Source organism: Octopus bimaculoides, chromosome 4 (genome assembly GCF_046866305.1).
Source record: "Octopus bimaculoides isolate indiv1 chromosome 4, ASM4686630v1, whole genome shotgun sequence".
Classification (NCBI taxonomy): domain Eukaryota; kingdom Metazoa; phylum Mollusca; class Cephalopoda; order Octopoda; family Octopodidae; genus Octopus; species Octopus bimaculoides.
In genome coordinates, this window is record NC_142931.1 from 80729709 (window position 1) to 80754708 (window position 25000).

At 33.1% G+C, this 25000-nt stretch overlaps 1 protein-coding gene across 2 annotated transcripts in view; it reads left to right on the forward strand.

The window, feature by feature from the left end:
* LOC106883964 (beta-1,4-N-acetylgalactosaminyltransferase bre-4) overlaps positions 1–25000 on the forward strand; it is a 1203892-nt gene that overhangs the window by 1001615 nt on the left and 177277 nt on the right. For both annotated transcript variants that reach the window (XM_052967161.2, XM_089350856.1), the window contains exon 4: positions 4374–4496. In XM_052967161.2, the coding sequence (XP_052823121.1) occupies positions 4374–4496 (123 nt within the window). The remainder of the gene's footprint in view (positions 1–4373; positions 4497–25000) is intronic.

Below are 25000 nucleotides of genomic sequence, written 5' to 3' on the forward strand. Positions count from 1 at the left end.
TATATATATATACATACACTCACACACACACACACACACACATATAATTGTGTGTGTGTGTGTGTGTGTGTATATATGTATATATATATATATATATATATATATTTACATATATACACTTATGCACTCATACAAGTGCATACGTATGATAATTTTTTCTCTGATGTTATGGATAAACTGTTATACCAAGTTCATACACCACTTCCTTAAGTTTCTATGTGAATTAAGCATTTTTTTCATTTCTCTTGGAAAATCGTTTTTTTAAAATTTTATTTATTTATTTTTTGCTAAAATCCACTGTCTGAGGAAAGAGTTGAATGTGCTTTTCAGTGACTGTAAATCTTTTGCTCCACCTCAACATGTAGATTTTGATTCCTCATAGCAATTTTAATATCTTTAACTCTTCTTTACTTTTAGTTTCTTGCTTTTCGTTGACTTTAACGTCAGTAATACAACTGGAAAGAAAATGGTGATAAATTATCATTCCATCTAGAAAATGGAAGGGAAAAGTTTTCTTTCTGCTTGAATATGATGAAAACAGTAGGTAAATAGCAGCATAAGAGGTTCTGATGGGGGTTACTAGGAACATTTAATTTGGTTTCCTTGTTGAAAATATTTAGTGACAATAATTCATAAATTTAGAAAGCCATTTTAGTCTTTTATTGGTTCCATACTGAGAACCTGCCTTCAAGGATGAAGGAAAATATTTTTTCCTCCACAGGAAGCAATATTTATTTTTGTGTCATTTAAATTAAAATTATTACAAAATTCACATGCGAATATTTACTTCCCAATCTGAAGGAAGCCTCTTGCTGCATACGTTGGTGTGCATGAGTGTATAGATGCTCATCAACCACCCATCTAAGTGCATGTGTGTGATTGCCATTTTACAGTGTTAAATCTTATATTACCATTTTCTTTTACAATCAATAACTTCTACGTAAATAAGGCTCTATTCTCAGAATTCTATCTGTACTCTAAGCAATATCCTTAACTTAAATACAGTTATCAATTGAATACTCCAAATTTGATGTTAATTTCAGGATTTTCCTGTCATAAATCTGGTCCTTAACATTGACATTTTTACATAGACCTGTCATATTATTCTTTCAGATTTCATACTACCATATCTTTAATTTGATTTCAGAATTTCTTGAAGTAAAAGTATATAAACACAACTAAAAGCTAAAAGACATCTGCATGATATCGAGATAAATTTTATTTCATATTTTCCAAATAAAAATATCAAATTCAATATTGTTGTTCTTCTCGTATACTGACAAATGTTTTAGGAAGATATTTCTGCCTGTTTTTCTCATGTTATTTTCATTCTTTTTCCTTTCTGTCTTTCTCTCTCTTTATAAACTGATTAATCACAAGCAAACTTTCAAATATTTTTCTTATTTTTATATATGCGCTGTACCTGTGTGCATATATGTGTGATATCACAACACATGCATGTGTATTAACACATCAGTATGTTATAATATGTATATGTGTATTACCATATACACATATCATAACATACACGAGTATTATAATGCAACACATTTGTGTGAAAATTATATTTGCTAGCTAAGAAAAATGAGATGTTAAACAGTAAAGAAAGGAAAAGTGATAACACACACACATACACATACACACTGAAACACAGACACACACACACATACATACACACACATGCACACACACAGACGCGCACAAACACACACACATATGCACCAATGCATTCTTTTTCCATATATTCTAAATAGTTAATGTGATTCATTATCCATATGTTGTGAGATCAAATCTTGCTATGGTATATTTTTATTCCCATAAGCATTATTAATCTCTTCATTTAGCTCTCAAAACATAGCAGGAATTTATAACTGACACTATAGCATTTTTTGTGACTAGCTTGCTAGAAAATACGATAATTAGGCAAATAAACATACCATGCTCTAAGATTTTAGGAAAATGCTTTGAGCTATTCTGATGCTGTTGTTGTTGTTGTTGTTGTTGTTGTGTAGCATCCCTACCCCCTCCATGTACATATCAATCAATGTGGAATGTTAAAACGAATAATATTGCATCAAAAAGATTATGAAACAACTGTAATCATATGAAAATAATACCTCCTCAATTATATGATTGTTCTTTAATCCTCATGAAAATATTTACTGCTTGAATATCCTGGATTTTCAGCTGCATCGACATGTTATCTTACATTGTAATTTAATTACTCTGTGAACTGATAGCTGATTCCTAGCAGAAGTGTTTATTGTGAGACCTACTTGATTCTCTGAATCCAATTCTCTACCTTATATGTGTATGCACACATACCTTTTTCTTTTCTTTTATTTCTGTCATTCATTGGAGCGCAGCTATGCTCAAGCAGTACCTTGAAGACTTTAACCAAACAAATCACCCCAGGACTTACTACTTTTAAAGAGCTTACTCAATCATCCCTTTTGTCAAACTGCTAAGTTACAAGGATGTAAAAACGTATGTTCACTGTGTCACATAGTGGGATTGAACCCAAAATCATATGCATGGGAAGAAAACTTCTTAACCATAAAGCCACAACTGCACCTATAATTCTTGTGTGTGTATACACTTGTATATGAATGTATACATATGTATATGTACATATGTATGTATACTATATTATTCATTAAAACTGTCTGACGAACCAGAATGGGAAACTCTGAGTAATAGTTCTATGAATATTTTACAACTTTTACAATAAAGCATATTACTCTACCCTTGGTATTTGAGTACTATTTTTTCCACATTGTTTGCACTTAAGTGCCTACTTGTGTGTATACATATGTAAAATATATATTGATGTGTATTTCCTTCCTGTATATTTCTTGAACTGAACAATTTTACCACCACTGGAACTTTATACTTCTTGGAATCTACCATCATGGATTTTACTGCACACGATTGTGAGCCGAATAGCTTAACCACTAAGTCATGCACCTTCACAGCATATGTATAAAAATAGGATAAAACATTGGAATTTATCACATTTTGTCTTTTATGTTTTATTTGTTCCACTCGTTAGATTGCAGCCATGCTGGAGCACTGCCTTGAAGGGTTTTACTTGAATAAGTCAACCCCAGTACTTATTCATCATCATCATCATCGTCGTTTAATGTCCGCTTTCCATGCTAGCATGGGTTGGACGATTTGACTGAGGACTGGTGAAACCAGATGGCTATACCAGGCTCCAATCTGATTTGGCAGAGTTTCTACAGCTGCCCTTCCTAATGCCAACTACTCCGAGTGTGTAGTGGGTGCTTTTACGTGCCACCAGCACGAAGGTCAGTCAGGCGGTACTAGCAACGGCCACGTTTAAAATGGTGTATTTTACGTGCCACCCGCACAGGAGCCAGTTTGGCTCCATTGGACTCTTTTGACAAACTGCTAAGTTACATGGTTGTAAAGAAATCGACACCAGTTTTCGAGTGTGTGGGAACAAATAAAACCACCCATCTACAGAATTTAAGCCCAAGGCTTATTTTGGCCTAGAGCTATAAACATTGTGTAACAATTTTTTTTTTTGTCTTTGTCTTTGGTTAGTAAATGTTATTTCCTATTTGCTTCTATCTAGAAATCAAAGGAAATGGCTACTATTCCCTTCAAACTTTGTTTTTGTGGTCTAGACATCAATGTTTTGAAACTGATCTATTTTCCATTCTATTTCAGACAGATTCAATATTGAGTTGTTGAAACAGAAATATCAATATAGCAAATATTCTGCTCATATCACAGATTTGTTTGTCAGTTGCTTGTCCTTAACCACTTGAGTATGTCCCTCAGTGGCATAGAATTTGTGCATCTGTAATTATGATCAGTAGTGGGGGAGCATCATAGTCATGTGTTGGGAGGAATTCTCTGGGGTTTGAATTAGTGCAACGAAAGGAAATATAAGCCATTTTTTTCATGCTTTCAAGGAGTAAGCATACAGAAAATAACAGTTGCTACCCAAGGACAAAAATCGTTTTACACATTGTAATAGAAAACACTTTGTCCAAGGTGTTTTGCACAGCGAAATTGAACCCCAAATCACATGGTTGTAAAGTAAGATTCTTAACCATATCGCCACGCCTTATTGAAATTTAGCACACAATTAAAAAGAAACCCACTTTTGCTGAAGTTAATAGATATACATCCATGCATCCTATAATCATCATAAGTAAACTCTGATATACAGATGTAGAAATATTTTGTATGTCTATTGCTATTAGTTTATACATGTCCCCAAGTAGAATATCTAACAAAACCTGTAATTCTATGTTTCTCTATTAAAATAAAATTCCAGATTTTAACATCAATCTTGCTCTATTTAGTAATATACTTGATTTTGTTTTTTCTATTTCCAGGCTAGCATACTCAATATTAGTTGGTGGTGTTCTGAATTTCAAAGTCGAACATTTTCAAATAGTGAATGGATATTCAAATTTGTACTGGGGCTGGGGAGCAGAAGATGATGACATGGCTTACAGGTAAGAAGACTTTTTAAAAATCATTTTTGTGTTTCTACTTTGATATGCTTTTTGCCTTTTTTTTATATATATATATATATATATATATATATATAAAAACACACATACATATATATATATATATAGATATATATATACATACATACATACATATACATATATATATATCAACACACATACATACATATATATATATATATATATATATATATATATATATATATATACATATATATACATGCATATATATATGCATGTATGCAGTAAAAAAATCTGCTTTCTTCAGTATATTTGGCTGATACCAAATTCCCCTCATGTCAAGCTGTATATTCCATGTCCCCTCCTTCCATTTCTACCAACTTCTATTTTACAGTTACAATTCCCATATCTATCTATATAATACTTAATCTGTAATACCTGGTGAGTATCTGTACTTGATAAGATGTGTCAAGCTAAGTAAAATCGCTGCCTTCCACACATACAGGCTTGTTCTTTCAGGTAATTGCGCCACTTAAAAAGCACCCATGCCGGTTTTGCATTAATGCACCTATGCCAATGGCACATGAAAGGCACCAAGCATACTCTGTTATATAGTTGGCATTTGGAAGAGCATCCAGCTATAGGAACCATGCCTCAACAGACAAATGGCATCTGGACAGCTCCCTGCTAACCAGCTCCATGTCAAACTGTCCAACACATGCCAGCATGGAAAGCGGATGTTAAACGATGATGGTATTTGTAATACCTGATTGCTGATGTTGCTATATCATTATCACATATAGTAACTTCATACCTGATGCTTGGTCTCCAAAGAGAACTTATATGTGATTGTTCAATCTACTAGAGATAGCAACCATATCATCTGATTCACACAACACCATCTTAAAAAATGGAAGTGCACATTAGATAATGTAGTCTTAGATAACCCTAAAATGTCTGTGATGAGAAATGTACATGATCGAGATTGACTTTGGCCTAAAAGCTGCCATTAAAGAAGAGGAAGTTAGAAAGAAAGTGAGAGAGAAAGAAAGAGAGAGTGGGAGAGAGAGAGAACTTGAATGAATTTATCAGTTATGGTAATATGGTTAAATGGTTAAAAAATGTTCACTTTGAGATTTCTAATACCTCCATAAAACACTAGTTACAACTACTCATGCCTCCTTTATATGGAAATTTAGGAGATATAATTGATCAAAAGAGACTAATTAATACTCCCTTCCTTGAGATTCCAAATAAATTTAGCTAATGAAGAGTTGAGTAATTTTATTTTTAAAATAATATTTGTGATTATTCCATTATAATTCAGATTCTGTAGTACCTATATAACATTGTACTCAGGTTTTTGAACAGAACTTTTATATACTAAATTTGTTTGGAGATAAAGATCACTTATATTGATCCTTACTGTTACATGAATCATATTTATTAACTGATAAAACATTATTAATTGTGGCAGTATTAATTCTTTCCATATTGAATAGAGGCATATTATTAATAAAGGCACTATAATTACATCTACCTCTCAGATAATTAGAATCATGTATGCTATTGTTAATACTAATTGATTTGCTACAGCTGATAGTAGCTATATTCTCAGTTAGATTAAATATGGTGGATTATGCTTTTTCACAGTATGCCTATTAAATATTTTGTTATGCTTACTTGAAAGTCCCTCTTCAACACTGGGAAGAAAATTCCAGAACCATCAGAGGCTACTTGTAGTCCAAAAGAAACAAGGAGGGGTTAAACTATGGAATATGTTGCTTACATAATCTATTTTCTTCCTATTACTGTTGTGTTTTACTGTCTTAGAAGGTGTAGTGATTATTATCATTATAATGTTTGGCATAATTATATTTGGTCTTACCACCTTTAATAAATAGAGTTATGTTTTCCAAGTTTGCAAGGTTTGAATTAAGGTTTTTGAGGGAAGTCTGTGAACAATTGAGACTATATTCATTATTAACATGAGATATCTTTTGCTGTGGTTATTTCCCTATTATTTTTCCCTATAATTTTTTAACAACCTAAGTGAGAGCTTGGCACATTTTTAACCCGTGATTAATATTATTGCAATTTTTATGCCTTTTGTTATTACCATCAATGAGAAATGTTGTATTGCTTTGTTTATATTCTTGAGAATAAGGCCTACTATACCAGGAATACATTACTTTTACTGAATATTCAGTTTGTATACAACATTTTTGAATAAGCTGGATGATTTTTCCCCTCTCTATACATATATATATATATATATATATATATATATATATATGTATGTATATAATAATAATAATAATAATAATAATAATAATAATAATAATAATAATAATAATAATAATAATAATGATAATAATAATAATAGGGAATATAAATCCAAAACTTGCAGGGAAAAATTCAATTTCACAATATATAATATATGTATATAATTTAGAGAAAAACCTATTAAACAATCCAATAATGAAAAACGTAATTCATATCATCCAGAAAAATAAACATACTATAAAGACCTTATTCTAAAAATCGATACGGTACACAAACAATAAATATTATTAAATAGACTACGCATGTTTCGTGGCTATATTTTCAAATAGATGACAATAATAAAATCAAACCAATTGAAGATCAGATCGATCTAAAATTAATTCTATTTAAAAATATAGTCACTCTTCAGATCTAAAATAATAATAATAATAATAATAATAATAATAATAATAATAATAATAATAATAATAATAATAATAATAAAAATAGCAATAATAAAACCAATGTAAATATCTTCTAATAATTATCAAATAAATATAGAAAAATATGTGCTTTAACAATAAATAAGCGAAAACCATATACTCTTTTACTCTTTTTTACTCTTTTAGTTGTTTCAGTCATTTGACTGCGGCCATGTTGGAGCACCGCATTTTAGTCGAGCAAATCGACCCCAGGACTTATTCTTTGTAAGCCTAGTACTTATTCTATCAGTCTCTTTTGCCGAACTGCTAAGTGACGGGGGCATAAACACACCAGCATCGGTTGTCCAGCAATGCTAGGGGGACAAACACAGACACACGAACACACACACATATACATATATATATATATATATATATATATATATATATATATATATATACATATATACGACGGGCTTCTTTCAGTTTCCGTCTACCAAATCCACTCACAAGGCTTTGGTCGGCCCGAGGCTATAGTAGAAGACACCTGCCCAAGGTGCCAAGCAGTTGGACTGAACCTGGAACCATGTGGTTGGTAAGCAAGCTACTTACCACACAGCCACTCATTACTTAAAATAAAACCATAACTTATCTTATCAAACTAAAATTTTAAACGTAATACGTAGAACTTAGCGTTTATAAGAAATATATCCCGTGAAAATATGGTGTAAATAAAAATTATAGAAGAAATAGATAGAAATATGTATTTAAGCTGTTAAAATGACAAAATGTATTTTAGCTGTGAGAATAAGAAAAAACTAACTGTAGTATACCATTTACTGGAAAATTTTAAAGTCTAAATAATTTAAAACTAACATATATAATATACATAAATTAAGCTAAATTTCTATAATATAATCTATTTTCATTAATTAATTTATTTATTTTATAAACATCTTAGTTTATTCTTATTCTAAATATGTAATATATCCTATATAATCTCATGTTAATTTATACACATCTTGCTACTACAAATTATAACTACAACAATTAGTAATATAAAATAGGGTTTATATATATATGTATATATATATATATATATATAGGTGAGAAAGTTGGTATGTGAAAGCACGTGGTTGGAAAACCGGTTATTTCTCAAAATACAATGTTTATATACCAAAAAGATTTTATAACATTTTTCTGACATAATTTAAATATATACTTTAACCATGTAACACAAGCCTTCTGTAGTTTTTTCACTCTTATTATCTTTTATATATATATATATATATATATATATATATATATATATATATGTGTGTGTGTGTGTGTGTGTGTGTGTATGTGTGTGTGTGTGTGTACACACACACACAAATTAGCTAAACTTATTATATAAGTAATTTAACTTATGTTTGCATTTTAATTTTCGTTCATCTAGGAAATTAATTAATTTTTTATTATTAGTTAATAATATCTCCTTAGAATTAATTTCAGATCGATTTGAATTTGAATTGGATTGCTTTTATTATTGTTATCTATTTGAAAATATAGCTATGAAACGTGCGTAGTCTATTTAATATTATTTATTGTTTATGTACTCTATTGATTTTCTGGATGGTCTGAATTACGTTTTTTATTATTGAATTGTTTAATAGAGGTTTTTCTCTAAATTACACACACACACACACACACGTCTACAATGGGCTTGTTTCAGTTTCCATCTACCAAAATCCACTCACAAGGCTTTGGTTAGCCCAAGGCTATGGTAGAAGACACTTGCCCAAGATGCCACACTGTGAGACTGAACCCTGAACCATGCGGTTGAGAAGCAAGCATTATTCCACACAGTCATGCCTGCCCTTATAGCCACAGTGTGTATGCACATGTGTGTGCAACTTGTAACAAGACACATAAGCATTGGCAAGAAAATTGCTAATTTGGCACTTTTGAAGAAAAATCCTCTGTGATATTTGTTCCACCCATTGTTAATTCAGCAAAAAACGTGATAAGTCTGTTGTAAATCTGCAACCAGTGATGTGACATAAAATCAAAGCAAATTCCAATTGCTCATAGGCTGACAACATACAAATACTTCAACCTACACATACAAACATGTGCATGCGCACACACATACACACACACACACACACACTCTCTCTCTCTCTTAAGAAAAATGTCTCTGTAAACTAACTGATTTCTCACAATAGCGTTTTAATTACCATATTCGATCTGTTTCCTTTACTGATTCTGAAACATACTAAATCTATTATTCAATTGCTCTGCTTGTTCTTCTTACCAGTCTTAACAGCTCATGCACAATAGACACTCTCACACATGCAAACACTCGTGCACAGACACCTATGGAGACATACAGGTGCATGTGCATATATACATACAGATATTTAGGTCAGAAGACGAGTTGTTTTTTTTTTTGTTTTCTTTTAGTTTATAGCTTGATCCTTAAATAACATCTCAACCTTTAAACAGACCTACAGACAAAGTTCGATTGGTGATGGCAGATTGGATATATAGCTATAAGCTTTTTGACCCATGCCATTTTATTGAAGATATTGGTTGATAAAGCTGGGATTGGAGAAAAGAGAATGTTTACACAAGTTCCTGAAATGTCAAAGTACCAACGGACACAAGACAAACCAACTGTTAGAAAATGAATTTTATCATTGCCATTGAAGCAGATACAGATAGTGATGGGGATTTAATGTTTCATATTAAAGATTTTGAAATTATTTTTTTTCTCTCTGTCATATTCTTTTCTGCTTTGTCTGAATTATTGCTGAAGATATGATACTTTTGTTGTTGTTATTGTTGCTATTGCTGTCATCATTGTTGTTTTTTTTGTTGTTGTTGTTGTGTAGTCTTTGTCATCCCTGATCAAAGACACCTATGCTTAAAGCCCTTCCAACAAGCAACGACTTGTGTTTTTGTTTAGTCATAATATAATGGTTCCTTCATCAGTCAGAGTGGGGAACAAAAGAACAAACCAGGTTCAAATACTGTTGGAAACTGGATTTTGAAAAGTAGCAGGAAGACACTTTGGAGTCATGACCTGGGTGGGCCTAGCTCCCATACAGTGTCAGGTATAAGGACCAAAACACTTGTCGGATATAACAGAAACTCACCTTCTCGCCTTGTGGCGAGTTTCTGTTATATATTCCAGACTTCTTTATCCAACATCCTTCTTACTTTTATATTTTCTGAAGAGTTGAAGAGTATAGTCAAAGGAAAATTTAATTGCTTTTTCTAGCAGGGCAAGTTATAATACAAAGATTTTTTGTTAGCTCATACTGTATTGTTGTTGTTTGGCCAACCTGTATATACATGCACACACACACACATGCTAATAATGAGAAATATTTCACAGATGGAGATTAATATATTTCTCCTGCACTACACGGAGTACCACATGCATCACAATCCCATACATTTAACTTGGTAGGTTGGGAATAATATACAAAAACTAGCAACAAGTAACATAGGGGCTATTATGAGAACACTGGTAGCTGTTTACCATATACCAAACACAAGGATCATCATCATTATATTTATCATTTAACATCTGTTTTCCATACTGATATGTATCTATCTTCATGAATTTGTGTTGCAGGATTCTTGATGTGAAGACGTGTGTTGATACAGATATTGTTATATTTCAGGATGGACTTTAGGTCTTTGTGACAGCTCTTGTTCTGCTTATTCCATTCTGTTCTTCTAGAACCTTAGAAGGAGTAAGTGGAGCAAGAACGCATATGAAAATGAAAAGTGTCACTGATGAGGTCAGAGATGTGTGACGAAAGATTTACGGACAATGGGCATGAGTCAGAATAAGAACAGTAATAGACGAGTGAAGAACAAATATATAATACATACATTTATTTGGCCCAAAAAAGAATAAAGAAAATGACCATCCTGAAATACAACAATATATAAATATATATATATATATATATATATATATATATATATATATATATGTATGTATGTGTGTGTGTGTGTGTGTGTGTGTGTATATATATATATATATATATATATATATACACACACACACACATACATACATATACACACACACCAAGATATTATGATTCTGATAAAGATAGCATTAGTTCTTTAAGGTCATTGACTTTTTCTCAACCAGTCAATAGACCGAATGAGTAGACTGATTAATGAAAGAACCTATAGCTATCAGAAACACCTGTAAGTCGAATTTACTACAATAAAAGAATATGTAATGACCATTATTTATACCTTGTCTTTTATGTGTGTGTGTGTATATATATATATATATAGTTGAAATTTATAGAAAACCAAAAGATAAAGACAGGTGTATGAACAACAAGGAGGTGTATTAGTTTGACCTTCAGCAAAGTGAAAATGTCTGCTACGTTTTGAGCCTACGCTCTCCAACAGAAAGGAATAAGAGAAAATAAATAGAGAGAGAATAATAAAAACTTGTTGATTTAGCAGTCAAGCATGGTGATATATATATATATATATATATATATATATATATATATATATATATATATATATATATATATATATATATATATATATAGTTATAGATATATATAGTTAGATAAATAGATAGTTAAATAGATAGATAGACAGATTGAAATGCTGTGCTTGAGAAGACCCGTGAAGCCAAGTGAAATTATAGTCATGACTGGTGCCAGTGTCACATAACTGACACCCATGCTGGTGGCATGTAAAAGGCACCCTTCAAACGCCTCTGTGAGGTTGTTGTTGGTGGTTGTTGTTGTTGAAAATCATAAAAAAACATTACAGGAAAGCAAGTCACAGAAAAATTTAAAACCCCTTAACTGAGAAAACCTGTAATCAAAAACATTCCAGTTGTGACCATAATTTTCTTTTACTCTGTAGTGATAAACTGTAGCCACATAGACTGCTGAGTGATTTGAGGTGGATTTTGGCTGCTATTTATAATCATAATTTTTTTTATTTTTTGCTATGATTGCTTTCTGTTTTCTCCTGTGAATTTTTGTTTGTTTTTCCACTTTTTTCCTGTGCCTTTTTACCTGTGTCTCTCCTGGGATTTTTCTGTGACTTTTGTCTGTAACTTCCTTCCTGTACCATTCTTCTTGTTATATTTCTCCAACCTACCTCGTGACTTTTTTCCATGACATTTTTCCCCTGTGACTATCTATGGCTGGCTTTTTTTCCTCTGTTTTTCCTGTGCCTTTTTACACATGCCTATCTTTCCTGACATTTTCGTGGGGTTCCTTTCCTATAACTTAGTCACACAGCCTTTTCTTTTCTGTGGCAATTTCTTCCTGTGAGTTCTCCCCTGTTACTTTTTCCCTGTCATTTCTGTTCCTTCATTTTTCCATGAAATTTTCTTTTCTGTGACTTTTTTTTCAATGACTTTATTTGTGTGATTTTTTTTACCTATGGCATTTTTTCCTAACTTTTTCTCTGTGATATTTTCCCTGTTATTTATTTCCTATGATTTATTCTTCTGTGACTTTCATTCCTCTGATATTTTTCTTGTGATATTTTCCCTATGACTTGTGACTTTTTTCTGTGACTCTTTTATATTTTCTTGCTTGTTTCAGTTTTCTGTCATTGTTGCTGTGTTTGTAGTTTCATTTATTGTTACATCTGTTGTTGCTGTTTAGGGTGGAATGCAAAAAATCATAATGTGCATGTGCATGTGTGTGTGTAGTGTTGGTAGTTAATATTAATCTTGTTATTAAACCAGCAAGCTGGCAGAATTGTTAGAATGCCAGGCAAAATGCTTACCAGAATTTTGTCTGTTGTCACATTCTGAGTTCAAATTCTGCAGAGGTTGACTTTGCTTTTCATTCTTTCAGAGGTCAGTGAAATAACTACCAAGTGAACGCTGGGGTCAGTGTAGTTGACTAGGCCCCTTCCCTGAAATTGCTAGCCTTGAGCCAAAATTTGAAGCCAATATTAATCTTGCGATTTAGCACTAGGTCAATCTTGCACAAAATTGACCTAGCACTAGGTCAATCTTGATTGAGCAGACTTATGATCAAAAACACTCCAGTTTAGATATGACAATCCTTTTATTTATTCAAACATAAGATATTGTTATTTAGGACATTGTGGCCTTCCTTTACTATTATTAGTTGCATGTGATTTGAAATTGATTTGAATGCTGTTTCTAATTTCCTCTTTGGTTTGCATCTCTTATTGGCTGATCTTAATTTTCTATTTGCTGTTGTTTAGCCCTAGGTCAGTCTTGAACAAATTGTTTTGTGATCAGAGATATTCCAGCCATGATGAACCTGTCATTATTTTTTGGACTATGTAGGTCAAACATTATTGAATATGCTCATCTTCAAATGGAATGCTTTTATCCGATTTGAGGGAAATTTGGCTGTTATTTCTAGTGTGTCAAACAGCCACATATTACTCAAATTAATTTTGTTATTACTGTTGTTATGGCAGTTTTGTTGTTAATATCAATATAAATTTCACAAAAGCCACCAGAGTTGACATTGCCTTTCATCCTTTTGGGGGTCAATAAAATAAGTACCAGTTATGCACTGGGATCAATGCAATTGATTTACTTGCTTCTAAACTTGCTGGCTTTGAACCAAAATTCGAAAGCAATATTAATGTGGATTCCTGAGATCTAATGTGGTCAGCATAGCATTTTTCATCTTCCCAGGATTAAAAAACTATATTAGCATATCAGTACAAGTGTTGATTTAATTGACTTTAATCTTCCATTAAATGGTGTAAATTTGAACAAATGCTGGAAATCATTATAAACATAGATGGAAAAAAATGACAAAATGCCAGGACAAAGGTCTTTTGGCAATCATTTTGATTTCTGCTGGGTCATCTTTGCCTGCCCGTCTATATAGTTAATAATATGTGTGTGTGTGTGTGTGTATGTGTGTTTGTGTTTGTGTGTTTATGTATATGTACAAGAAGAGGTCAAGTTCTACATGGATTAAATGGCCACCATATACATATTTTAGGATTGACTGTTTCATTGTACATCCACTACAGTAAATACATGACCTTATTTCAATGTTACAATTCAATATTTGTATCAGTGCGGCATGGTGAATGCTATTGTTGCTATAGAAATTGTGTAGGCATGTGGCCTAACAGTTAGTGGTATCGCACTCACAATCAGAAGATCATGGTTTCAATTCTCGAATCCACCGTGTTTTGTGTTCTTGAATAAAACGCTGCATTTCACACTGCTCCAGTCCACTCAACTGTAAATGAATGACCTTGCAATAGACTGGTGTCTTGTCCAGTGGATATGTTGGGATTCCAATCACTTTTATGCCACAAAATCCAGGCAACCAGCAATCAGTTCTAGGACTTGGCACAGTAATGTCCACAGAGTGATAAAGAGTGATTTAAAAATTGTTTGGTGGGGAGTAGCTCCTTGTACATTATGAACCAGTCACTTTCAACCATTAAAGATCCACAGCACACTGAATAGGGTGCTGTGGATCAAATAATGACATATCATCAATTTTTGAAAAGTTTTAAACATTTTGGATGAGTGGTTAAGAAGATAAGTTTGCAAACATGTAGTTTTGGGTTCAATCCCACTGGGCATAATCTTGGACAAGTTTCTTCTTCTATACCTCCAGACCAATGAATGCCTTGTGGGTGAATATGGTAGATGGAAACTTCTGGTACTCAAGTGTGCTGCACTACAGTGATTTGAAATATGTGCTTTAGAGCAACCTGTTGGCCCAGCATATTGGATACATAGACATTAAGTCAGTCAAATGTAAATTGCAGTATTTAGCATTCTAGTCAAGAGCAGCTAAGCTTCTTTTATTGCTATTGTTGTTTATCTCCAGGTCAGTCCCAAATTAGTAAACCTTTGATCAAAGGTATTCCAGCTCTGAAAATTCAATTTCTTCCTGAAGATGTACTACTCTTTTACTTGTTTCAGTCATTTGACTGTGGCCATGCTGGAGCACTGCCTTTAGTCAAGAAAATCGACCCCAAGACTTATTCTTTGTAAGCCTAGTACTTATTCTATCGGTCTCTTTTTGCCGAACCGCTAAGTTACAGGGATGTAAACACACCATCATCGGTTGTCAAGCGATGGTGGGGGGACAAACACACTTACACACACATATCATCATCATCATCATCATCATCGTTTAACGTCCACTTTCCATGCTAGGACGATTTGAGGTTGGACGATTTGAGGTTGGACGATTTGACTGAGGACTGGTGAAACCGGATGGCAACACCAGGCTCCAATCTAATTTGGCAGAGTTTCTACAGCTGGATGCCCTTCCTAACGCCAACCACTCAGGGAGTGTAGTGGGTGCTTTTACGTGTCACCCACGACGGGCTTCTTTCAGTTTCTGTCTACCAAATCCACTCACAAGGCTTTGGTCAACCCGAGGCTATAGTAGAAGACACTTGCCCAAGGTGCCATGCAGTGGGACTGAACCCAGAACCATGTGGTTGGTAAGCAAGCTACTTACCACACGGCCACTCTTGCGCCTATATAATGTTTTACTATTTTTTTTTTTTTAAAGATGGTGGTGAATAATTTGAGGAGAGTTGGCTGCTAAATCTAGCCAATCAAACAACCACATAGGGCAATGGTGGGAAACATTTTAATGCCAGATGCAAATTGCATGTGCATAAGAATATTGTTAGCTTAAACTGCACTTAGAATAATAATGAATCTATTGGTGTTGTTGATAATTCTGTTGCTGTTCTTTGAAGTTTGTTTCTATAAGACATAACTGATTGACCTTTCATTTGGTGGAAATATTTACTACAACTGAATAAATGTCAGTGATTTGGATATCAATCAATTAGTTCTCAGTACTTAAAACTGACATATGGCACTATGTCTTCTGGGTTCATGCAGAATGAATTTGCAATTCTTCTCAAGTTCCAAAAGTGTTCAACTTTATTTTTATCCATTTCTGAAATGTCTTTCATGCTATAATGGACCAATTATATCATCTTTTAAACTCTTAATTAAATTCTTTCCAATTTATTTGTATTTTCTTTGACAATTTGCTCTAATTAAAAATTGCATGGCCTCATGTAGAGAATTGGGTATATGACACTTTAACATCTTCGTTATTGTTTCAGTTACAATTAATTTTTTGTTTCAATTAATTTTTAAAACAAGGAAAATGTGAGTAAAATAATTTTGTTATTATTAAACTGGTGTTTGGAATTTTGAGAGATTTTATTTTAGGTCACTTTAAACCAAGAAGAGCAGTCTCGGGTAGGGTGATATCAATAGAGTTAAAACCACTGTAAGTAATTGTTGTTTTGACCAGGTTGGCACTGATCAAGTAGACTTATGACCAAAGGTATTTCAGATTGGACCATCCCAAAAGAATACAGGACTAGCTTATCCAACCAATCATTCCCTTTTTAAGATATTATGATGTAATTTGAGGTCGAGTTGATTGGTGAGTGACTTTGAAGACATGCTGAGTAATGTGAATGAAATGGCTGCTTCTAATTAGATGTCGACATATTTTAGTCATGGTCAGCAAAATATTTGATGCTATCAGATACTGATATCAAACCAAGTGAGCCAAGACTCAACGTTGGTAGATTTTGTCTTGAAAGTAACCTGGGAAGCTGTAGCCAGTTTCGCTCAAACAGACTAATGCCTCTGATTCAATGTTTAGGAGTGGTCTCTCTATCTTTCTGCTGAGTGTTTCAAGTTAGGTTTGCAGTAACAGCTTCTTTTAACAATAATTTCATTTACTTCTAGGATGCATTTCAGAAATACAGATCAACCCCAGTACTTGACTGGTCTGTAGGATTGAGCTGTAGGTGTGAAGCATTCACTATGCACACTCAGAACACGCATATAATTCCATAAAATTTCTTTAAAACTTTCCACTGGCAAGGTGCTGGTCAACCTGAGACATTTTCGACATTTTCTCAGGGTGCTATGCAGTGGGATTGATCCTGGAACCATGTGGTTGTGAAGAAAACTTCATTACCACACAACCTTGCCAGTGCCCCTGTATAAAATTGAAATTTGGAGACTGACAGCCATCATGTAGCTGCTAAAATGTTACTGTCTCATTCATTCACTTGGAAAATCTGTGAGTAAAGTTTTCAAATTTATGGCTTGATGATATGTTCAATGAATTGCATAAATTGTGACTTTCCTTGTTCCATGATCTGCTTTGATGCACAAATCTTTTCAAGTACTTTGTTGAAGGAATGAGAATGCCATAGCTATTCACAGTAACATTCAATGAATACTCTATTGCAAGGTTCTGGTTAAACTCGTAAATCCCTTTCAGTGTATAATTAAGAAATATTTATCTCCTCAAAGAAAACAAAAAAGAAAATTACAAAAACTCTTCCCAAACTAGTTGATGATAAATTGCTTTACTGACTCATGTTCCTTTAACACTTAATTGAATTTTACTTATGTATCATGTGTGAAGAAACATGGCTATTTGAGCTTAACAAAGCTTGAAAATAATTTGATACAAAAATTAAGAGTTTCCTTTCCCTTTTTCTTTTTCTCCTTTTTCTTCTTTTTTTTATATTTTCTTGATATATTGATTCTTATTCACTGCATTTTACTGCTTTAAACTAATAAGATAACTATCAGCGTGCTAAACTGTCAGTGAGAAGAGATTAAGTCATTAAATTCGATGCCAAGACTACAATCTGTATATTCTGACACATTTATAGATTTCCAACATTTTGATGGGATGTTTTATGTCTTAATTAAACATGAACATTTCAATATAAGTAACTTAGAGCTGTCTCTCATTTAATGAATGGGTGATAAAAAGTTTGAAATTTATGGTCATAATAGTTTGTAAATCTGCACAGTTCATTGTCTGATGTGACCGAGAAAGACCTAAGAAGGTATCTATTCTGACCTTGCGGTCATTCATTGTTATTGGAATTCAACAGCAAGGAGGAAATTGCATTTGTAATTATTGTAACATGAAGTCAATAACATAATTGAAATGCATCTTCTCTGCTTCTTGGAGACAATTATCAATTGAACTGTCAGAGAGCCCTATGTGATGCTCGAAGTATGCAAATATGAGTCAAACATTAGAAAACTTAAATGACAGCATGTAAATGATTAACATCATCCTTTTCACATCTGCTTACATCCATGTTGACATGATTTATCTGAGTCTGCTATAAACCAGCCTTTCACAAGTTTAAACCCATAATGCACACTGCACCAGCACACACGTGGAAACACACTGCACCAACACACATGTGCAAACACACTGCACCAGCACACATGTGCATGCACACACACACAAACATATCCACACATACTATGATGGCTCTGCTGATGCATCTGCCTGTGTTTCCAACTACACTACGTTGCATAAGACTTCGGTTGCTTGCTCTATGGCTTGATGCATTTCCTATTGGTGAATGCTAATAACACTCATCTTATGTATATAAATAACCTTAATTAAAACTTTGTGCATTGTCAGAGATGTTGAAGCAGCAGACAAAATACCAAGCAGAATTTCTCTCAGCTCTTTATGTTCTGAGTTCAAATCCTGTTGAGGTCACTTTTGCTTTCCATTATTTTCTAGCTCAATAAAATTAAGAACTGCTCAAGTAGCAGAAGCCGATGGTATCATTTAACCCCGTCCCCTCAAAATTATTGACTGCATGTCTAAATTAGAAATAATTGAGCTGTTGAGAGAATCTTTACACGGCTGCTTAATCTGCTAGAAATAACAACTAAATCCCCTCCAAACCACATACTACTGCCTTGCAAAAAGGGTAGCATACATCAGATAATGCATATTTAGATATCATTGCTAAAAAGAGAGGATGCCCTGGCCATAATGCTTTTGACCATAAGTTTGCTTGATCTAGTTTGATCTTGGATCAAACTACAACATGTCTTACTATAGACATTCTAGATTTAGTATTAGTACAATTTTCATTTTATTTATTAATCTAAATAAGAGGAACCACTGACATAATCTTTCCTAACCCTTCTAAACTAAGAAAGATAATTGAATGAAGATGCTATTGTTGTTGCTCTTGTTGTTGCTACTACTACTGCTACTCCTGTTTCTGCTGTTGTTGTTGTTGTTGTTTAGCCATCTCAGATCAACTCTGCTCCAACAACCTATGACCAAGTCCCAAGGCTTGGGTTATAGTTGAATGCACTTACCCAAGGTGATATACGGTGGAACTGACCTGAAACCACTACTCAACCATTCAGCCATACTTATACATATATATATATATATATATATATATATATATATAGTTTACTGTTCTATTAAGGTAAGATCAACAAAAAGAAGTACTTCATCCAGTGAGAGATAGATATCATTTAATGTTACACTGTATTAAAATAAGAGCCACTAATGGTTTCTTGCCATTAAGACATATGGTTAGGCAGGTTTTTATAACGAGCCTTGTGCCTCCAGTGGAAGCATGTGGTTTAGTGGTTAGGGTGTTGGACTAATGATCGTAAGATTGTGGTTTTGATTCCTGGACTGGGCAATGTGTTGTGTTCTTGAGCAAAACACTTAATTTCATGAAACTCCAGTCCACTCAGCTGACAAAAATGAGTAATCCTAAGATGGACCAGTGTCCTGTCCAGGTGGGGAATTTATATGCCATGAAACCAGGAAACTGGCCCTTATGAGTCTATATGACTCGAGAAGGTAACTTTACCTTTTTACCTTGTGCCTCCAACAAATAAACACACACACACATAGGGGCGCATCATATTCCAGGCTTTGATGAAGCTATAAGGTGTTACTCAGGCACTCAACTATGAGTCCACTGCCTCTTATAGCAGAAACATTTGTAAGTTTATGAAGTTCATAAGATAATTGTTTATTCCTTTGTCATCTCATTTTCTTATTACCACTCTTTACTCAACTAATGCTTCATTCTGAAGCATATATGTATTGAGTTCTACATCTGGTTATTAGTCTCACAATGCATAAGTAAAATACACATATATGTCTACTTGTCAAAGTTGCTGTGGGTTTGAATCTGAAACCATGTGGTTGTAAAGCAAACTTCCCAACCACACAGCCATGCTTGCACCCTTATATATGCAGGGTGGCCCAAAAGTAGGTTTACAGTTATCACATAGCCACTTTGAATTTCTTTTAAAACATTTTATTACATTTAAATTTCTATCTTAAATTAACTAAATTAGTATAGAATAACGGTTTCATATTTTTTTTTATAATTAAGATCTAAACTGTTAATATATGAATGCGAAAGAGACAGTTGAATAACTGTAAACCTACTTTTGGGCCAACCTGTATATAAAATATCAAATATTATTATTAAGTTTGAAAATGGAGAGATTTAATGGATATGAACTAATTTATTAATTAATTATCATCATTGCTTACAATTGTTTCATTTTACACCCAATTTAAATTACAGAACATATATAAATATATGTTTGCATTTCAAAATACCTTGGGGGGGAAAAAATCTTCAGGGCATGAAAAAGGACAATACAGAGATTACATTTTGATTGGTTGAAAAACTCCAATAGACTAAGAATGCATAAGTGTGTTTATTATGTGTGTATATGTGTGTGCATGCATGCATTAAGATTATCATTTTTAATTTAATAATAATAATAATAATAATAATAATAATAATAATAATAATAATAATAATAATCATGAATAGTGAGTTACATTATATAAGAGTAAAAATACATAATGAATGGAATAAAATAAGAGTGAAATAAAATTTATGCTCATATTTTTATATACATGTGTGCGTATGTGTATATGTATATATATATGCGCAACAAGTATGGATGTCAATTGTTTATGCACAAATATGTGTGTGTGTGCATATATGTTTCCTTCCTATGTTACTTATTAGCATATATAAATTAAAGAATATAGGAGTAAAAATAAAAAATGAAAAATAAAAATAAAAATTTTAAATAAATAATAAAATAAAATAAATAAAACAAATTGAATAAAAGTGAAATAAATTTATGTTCAAGTGTGCATATGTGTGTGCATATGTGTATATGTATATATACATATTAAACAAGTATGGACGTCTTTGTTTATGTGTTATCATGTGTGTGTGTGTGTGTATGTTTCCTTCCTAAGTTATTTTATTAGTTCATAATTATGTATGTGTCCATTGTCCATGTTGGTATGGGCTGGACAGTTTAACCAGGACTGGTAAGCTGGAAGGCTGCACCAGACTCCAGTCTTATATAACATGGTTTACTACGGTTGGATGCCCTTCCTAACTCCAACCACTCCAAGAGTGTAATGGGTGTTTTTACATGCCACTGGCATGGGTGCCATTTGCATTACACCAGTATCTGTTACGACTGCAATTTTACTCAGCTTGATGGGTCATGATGTTCTGGTGTTCTGATGAGCTAGCTTTCTTTACCTGCACTGATTTGTGAATATACTCTTGTATTGTATAATTCTTTCTACTGAAGGCACAAGGCCTTGAAATTTTGTGAGAGGGGACTAGTCGATTACATCGACCCAATGTTTCACTGGTACTTAATTTATCGACCCCAAATGGATGGAAAGCAAAGTTAACCGTGGCGGAATTTGAACTCAGAACAGAGCAACAGGTGAAATATCGCTAAGCATTTCGACCTGTGTGCTTGTATTGTATAATGTAGAGCATGCATGTTAGCACAGACATGTAAACATAATTTTTTATACACTGAAATTATTATTACATGAAGAGCAGTGAAATGGCTGTAATCTTGAGGATGACAAGTGGTAAAATATATATAATCACTTGTCATACCACCTGATTTCATATGGTTTATATCAGTGCTCTGCAACTGGTATGCTGTGATACACTGGTTTGCCATGAGATGATGCTAGGTGTGCCACAGTGTAACCTGAAAATAATTTTTTTCCCTATACTTTTAGTTATAGATATGCTACCAAATTTTGAAAAGAATATAAGTATATTGCAAGTGAAAAAAAGTCTTGGAGCACTGGTTTATATAATCCTCATGAAACAATTTCATCAACTGGATCTCCTGACTGGATCAGCTTCATGGACACTCTGCATTATACACTTTTGTATTGGATTGCTATGTGATCTGTTAGCTGAGACCATTGGAAGAGCTTTCTGTGATAACCACATGATTCTATGAATCTACATATATTACACTACAAATAGATACACACACATACATATATGTATATATATATATATATATATATATATATATATATATATATATATATATATATATATATATATATATATATATATATATATATATATATATATATATATGTGCGTGTGTGTATATATATATATCTAGATGTACATTGGTATACTTTCTATATGCATATATGTATATGCATATATATGTATGTATGTATGTATTATGTCCATGAGGTTGTGAAGAAACGTGAACTAAAAATATCAATAAATCGTCTTTTTTCTTTTGTACTCTGTGAAACAGGAAACTTTTCCTTCTTTTTTTTTTTTGGTCTTTTATTGCTATTTTTATTGAAGTGTTGCAGAATATGATGGGTAAGAGAAGGGGGATTGCAATTTTTTTTTTTTGTTTTTTTGTTATTTTACATATCAATAAATTTTTATTTATTTATTTGATTGTCAATCTAATTTTCTTCTCACCATAGAAACCATAATGACACTAATAACAACAACATGAATCTCTTCATGGACTATAGAATGACTATATTGAAATTGCACCCGCAGAAATCTGTTTCCAACACAGAACTTGCTGCAATATGCTTTGATGTATTTAGGTAATATTCAGCGAACAAAGCACTACTTAACTGGTCATTATATGCTGAAATATAGAAACATGAAATATATCAACTAGACAATATTCATACATCAATAGTAAATATATAGCAACTAGACAATGCTTGTAAGATCAATAGTGAGTTTCATGTTTTGTTTGTACATTTAGTCACAGTTAGTTGGGGTAGTACACAGCCCAAGGCATTTTTTAAGTTGTAACTACAAATGCAAGATTTAGAAAACTGTGTAAGGTATGTGTATGGTTAAGAACCAGTAATTGAGACTGAAACATTGAGAAATAACTCAAGATACATTGTTTTGGGGTGTTTTTGTTTTTGTTTTTTTTTTTGTACCTTTAGTAAGTGGCAGATTTGTTACTTGCTAATTGTGGTTTGAGATTTTAGAGATAGATGAAGGCAAAGTGTGCATGTCGTTGTGGATAATGTTCTAATGTGTGTGTGTGTGTGTGTGTATGAGCATATAGATAGACACTGGCGTGATTGTGTGGTTAAGAAGTCAATATCTTAACCATGTAGTTATGGGTTCATTCTCACTACATGGTGCTTGAAGTGAATGTCTTCTGCTATAGTTTCGGACCAAACAAAACCTTGCGAATGAATTTGGTAGATGGAAACTAAAAGACGTCCATAGTGCATATAAGACTCTGTGTGTGGGTGTGTGTGTGTGTGTGTGTGTGTGTTTTAGGTGTTTGTCAGTGTATTTGTGTTTCTGTGTCTCAACATGGTATAATAGTTGTAATCAAGCATCAGATCATACCAATGGTGTTTCTTGTTTCCAGTCTTCTATGAAAACATGTCTGGTCATGGGAAAATATTACCTGGTTTGAAAATAGGTGGGGTTGACAACAGGAAGAGCATCCAATCCAGTTGTAGAAAATCTGCTTCTACAACTGACCCATGCAAGCATGGAAAAGTGTATGTTGAAATGATGATGATACATACATTTATATGTAAGTGCTACCTCTATTGTGTGAAACTAAAGTAGTGTGTATAATTCTTTTATTCTTTTACTTGTTTCAGTCATTTGACTACGGCCATGCTAGAACACGGCCTTAAAGGATTTTAGTCAAACAAATTGACCCCAGGTCTTATTTTTTTAAATACTTGTACTTATTCTATCAGTCTCTTTTACTGAACTGCTAAGTTATTGTGATGGGGGGACAAACACAAAGACACACACACACACATATATACACAACAAGCTTCTTTCAGTTTCCATCTACTAAATCCACTCACAAGGCTTTGGTTGGCCTGTGGCTCTAGTTGAAGATACTTGCCTAGGGTGCCATGCAGTGAGACTTAACCCAGAACCATGTGGTTGGGAAGCAAGCTTCTTACCACACAGCCATGCCTGTGCCTACCTGTGTATTTTATATAACGTCTATCACATTTTTTAGGCAAATTATTATCTGACCAACAACAGAAAATAAAAAGTTTTATTAGCAAATTGGTACTGAATTCTAGACAAAATAAAAAACTATTGTGATGAATATTGTATCATTTGGTCTTCTGTTTGTTACAACAGACTGCACCTGAGTGACATTTTGAATTCCATGAAACATTTTACTTAGTCAAAGTCATTCCTCAGTTTGACACTTATACATGAACTTGACAAATTAATGTTCAATTCCTATGGTTTATTGTATGGTAGCTAAATTGCATTGGATTTTTGTTTATTCATCAAGATGTCATCCAATGCCAACAGAGGTTTCTTGCACATAGAGCCTGCAGTCTGACATGAAATTGTTTTGATACTTGGTATGGCTTAGTGGTTCAGGTAATCAGCTCACAATTGAAAGGTTATGAGTTCAATTCCTGGCGATGCATTGTGTCCTTGAGCAAGACATCATATTTCAGATTGCTCCAGTCCACTCAGCTAGTAAAAATGATTTGTAGCTTTAATTCAAAGGGCCGGCTTTGTCACATTCTTTGTCACACTGAATCTCCCTGAGAACTATGTTAAGTGTATGTGTGTCTGTGGAATGCTCAACCACTTGCACATTAGTTTCACAAGCAGGCTGTTCTGCTGATCAGATAAACTGGAACCCTTGTTATTGTA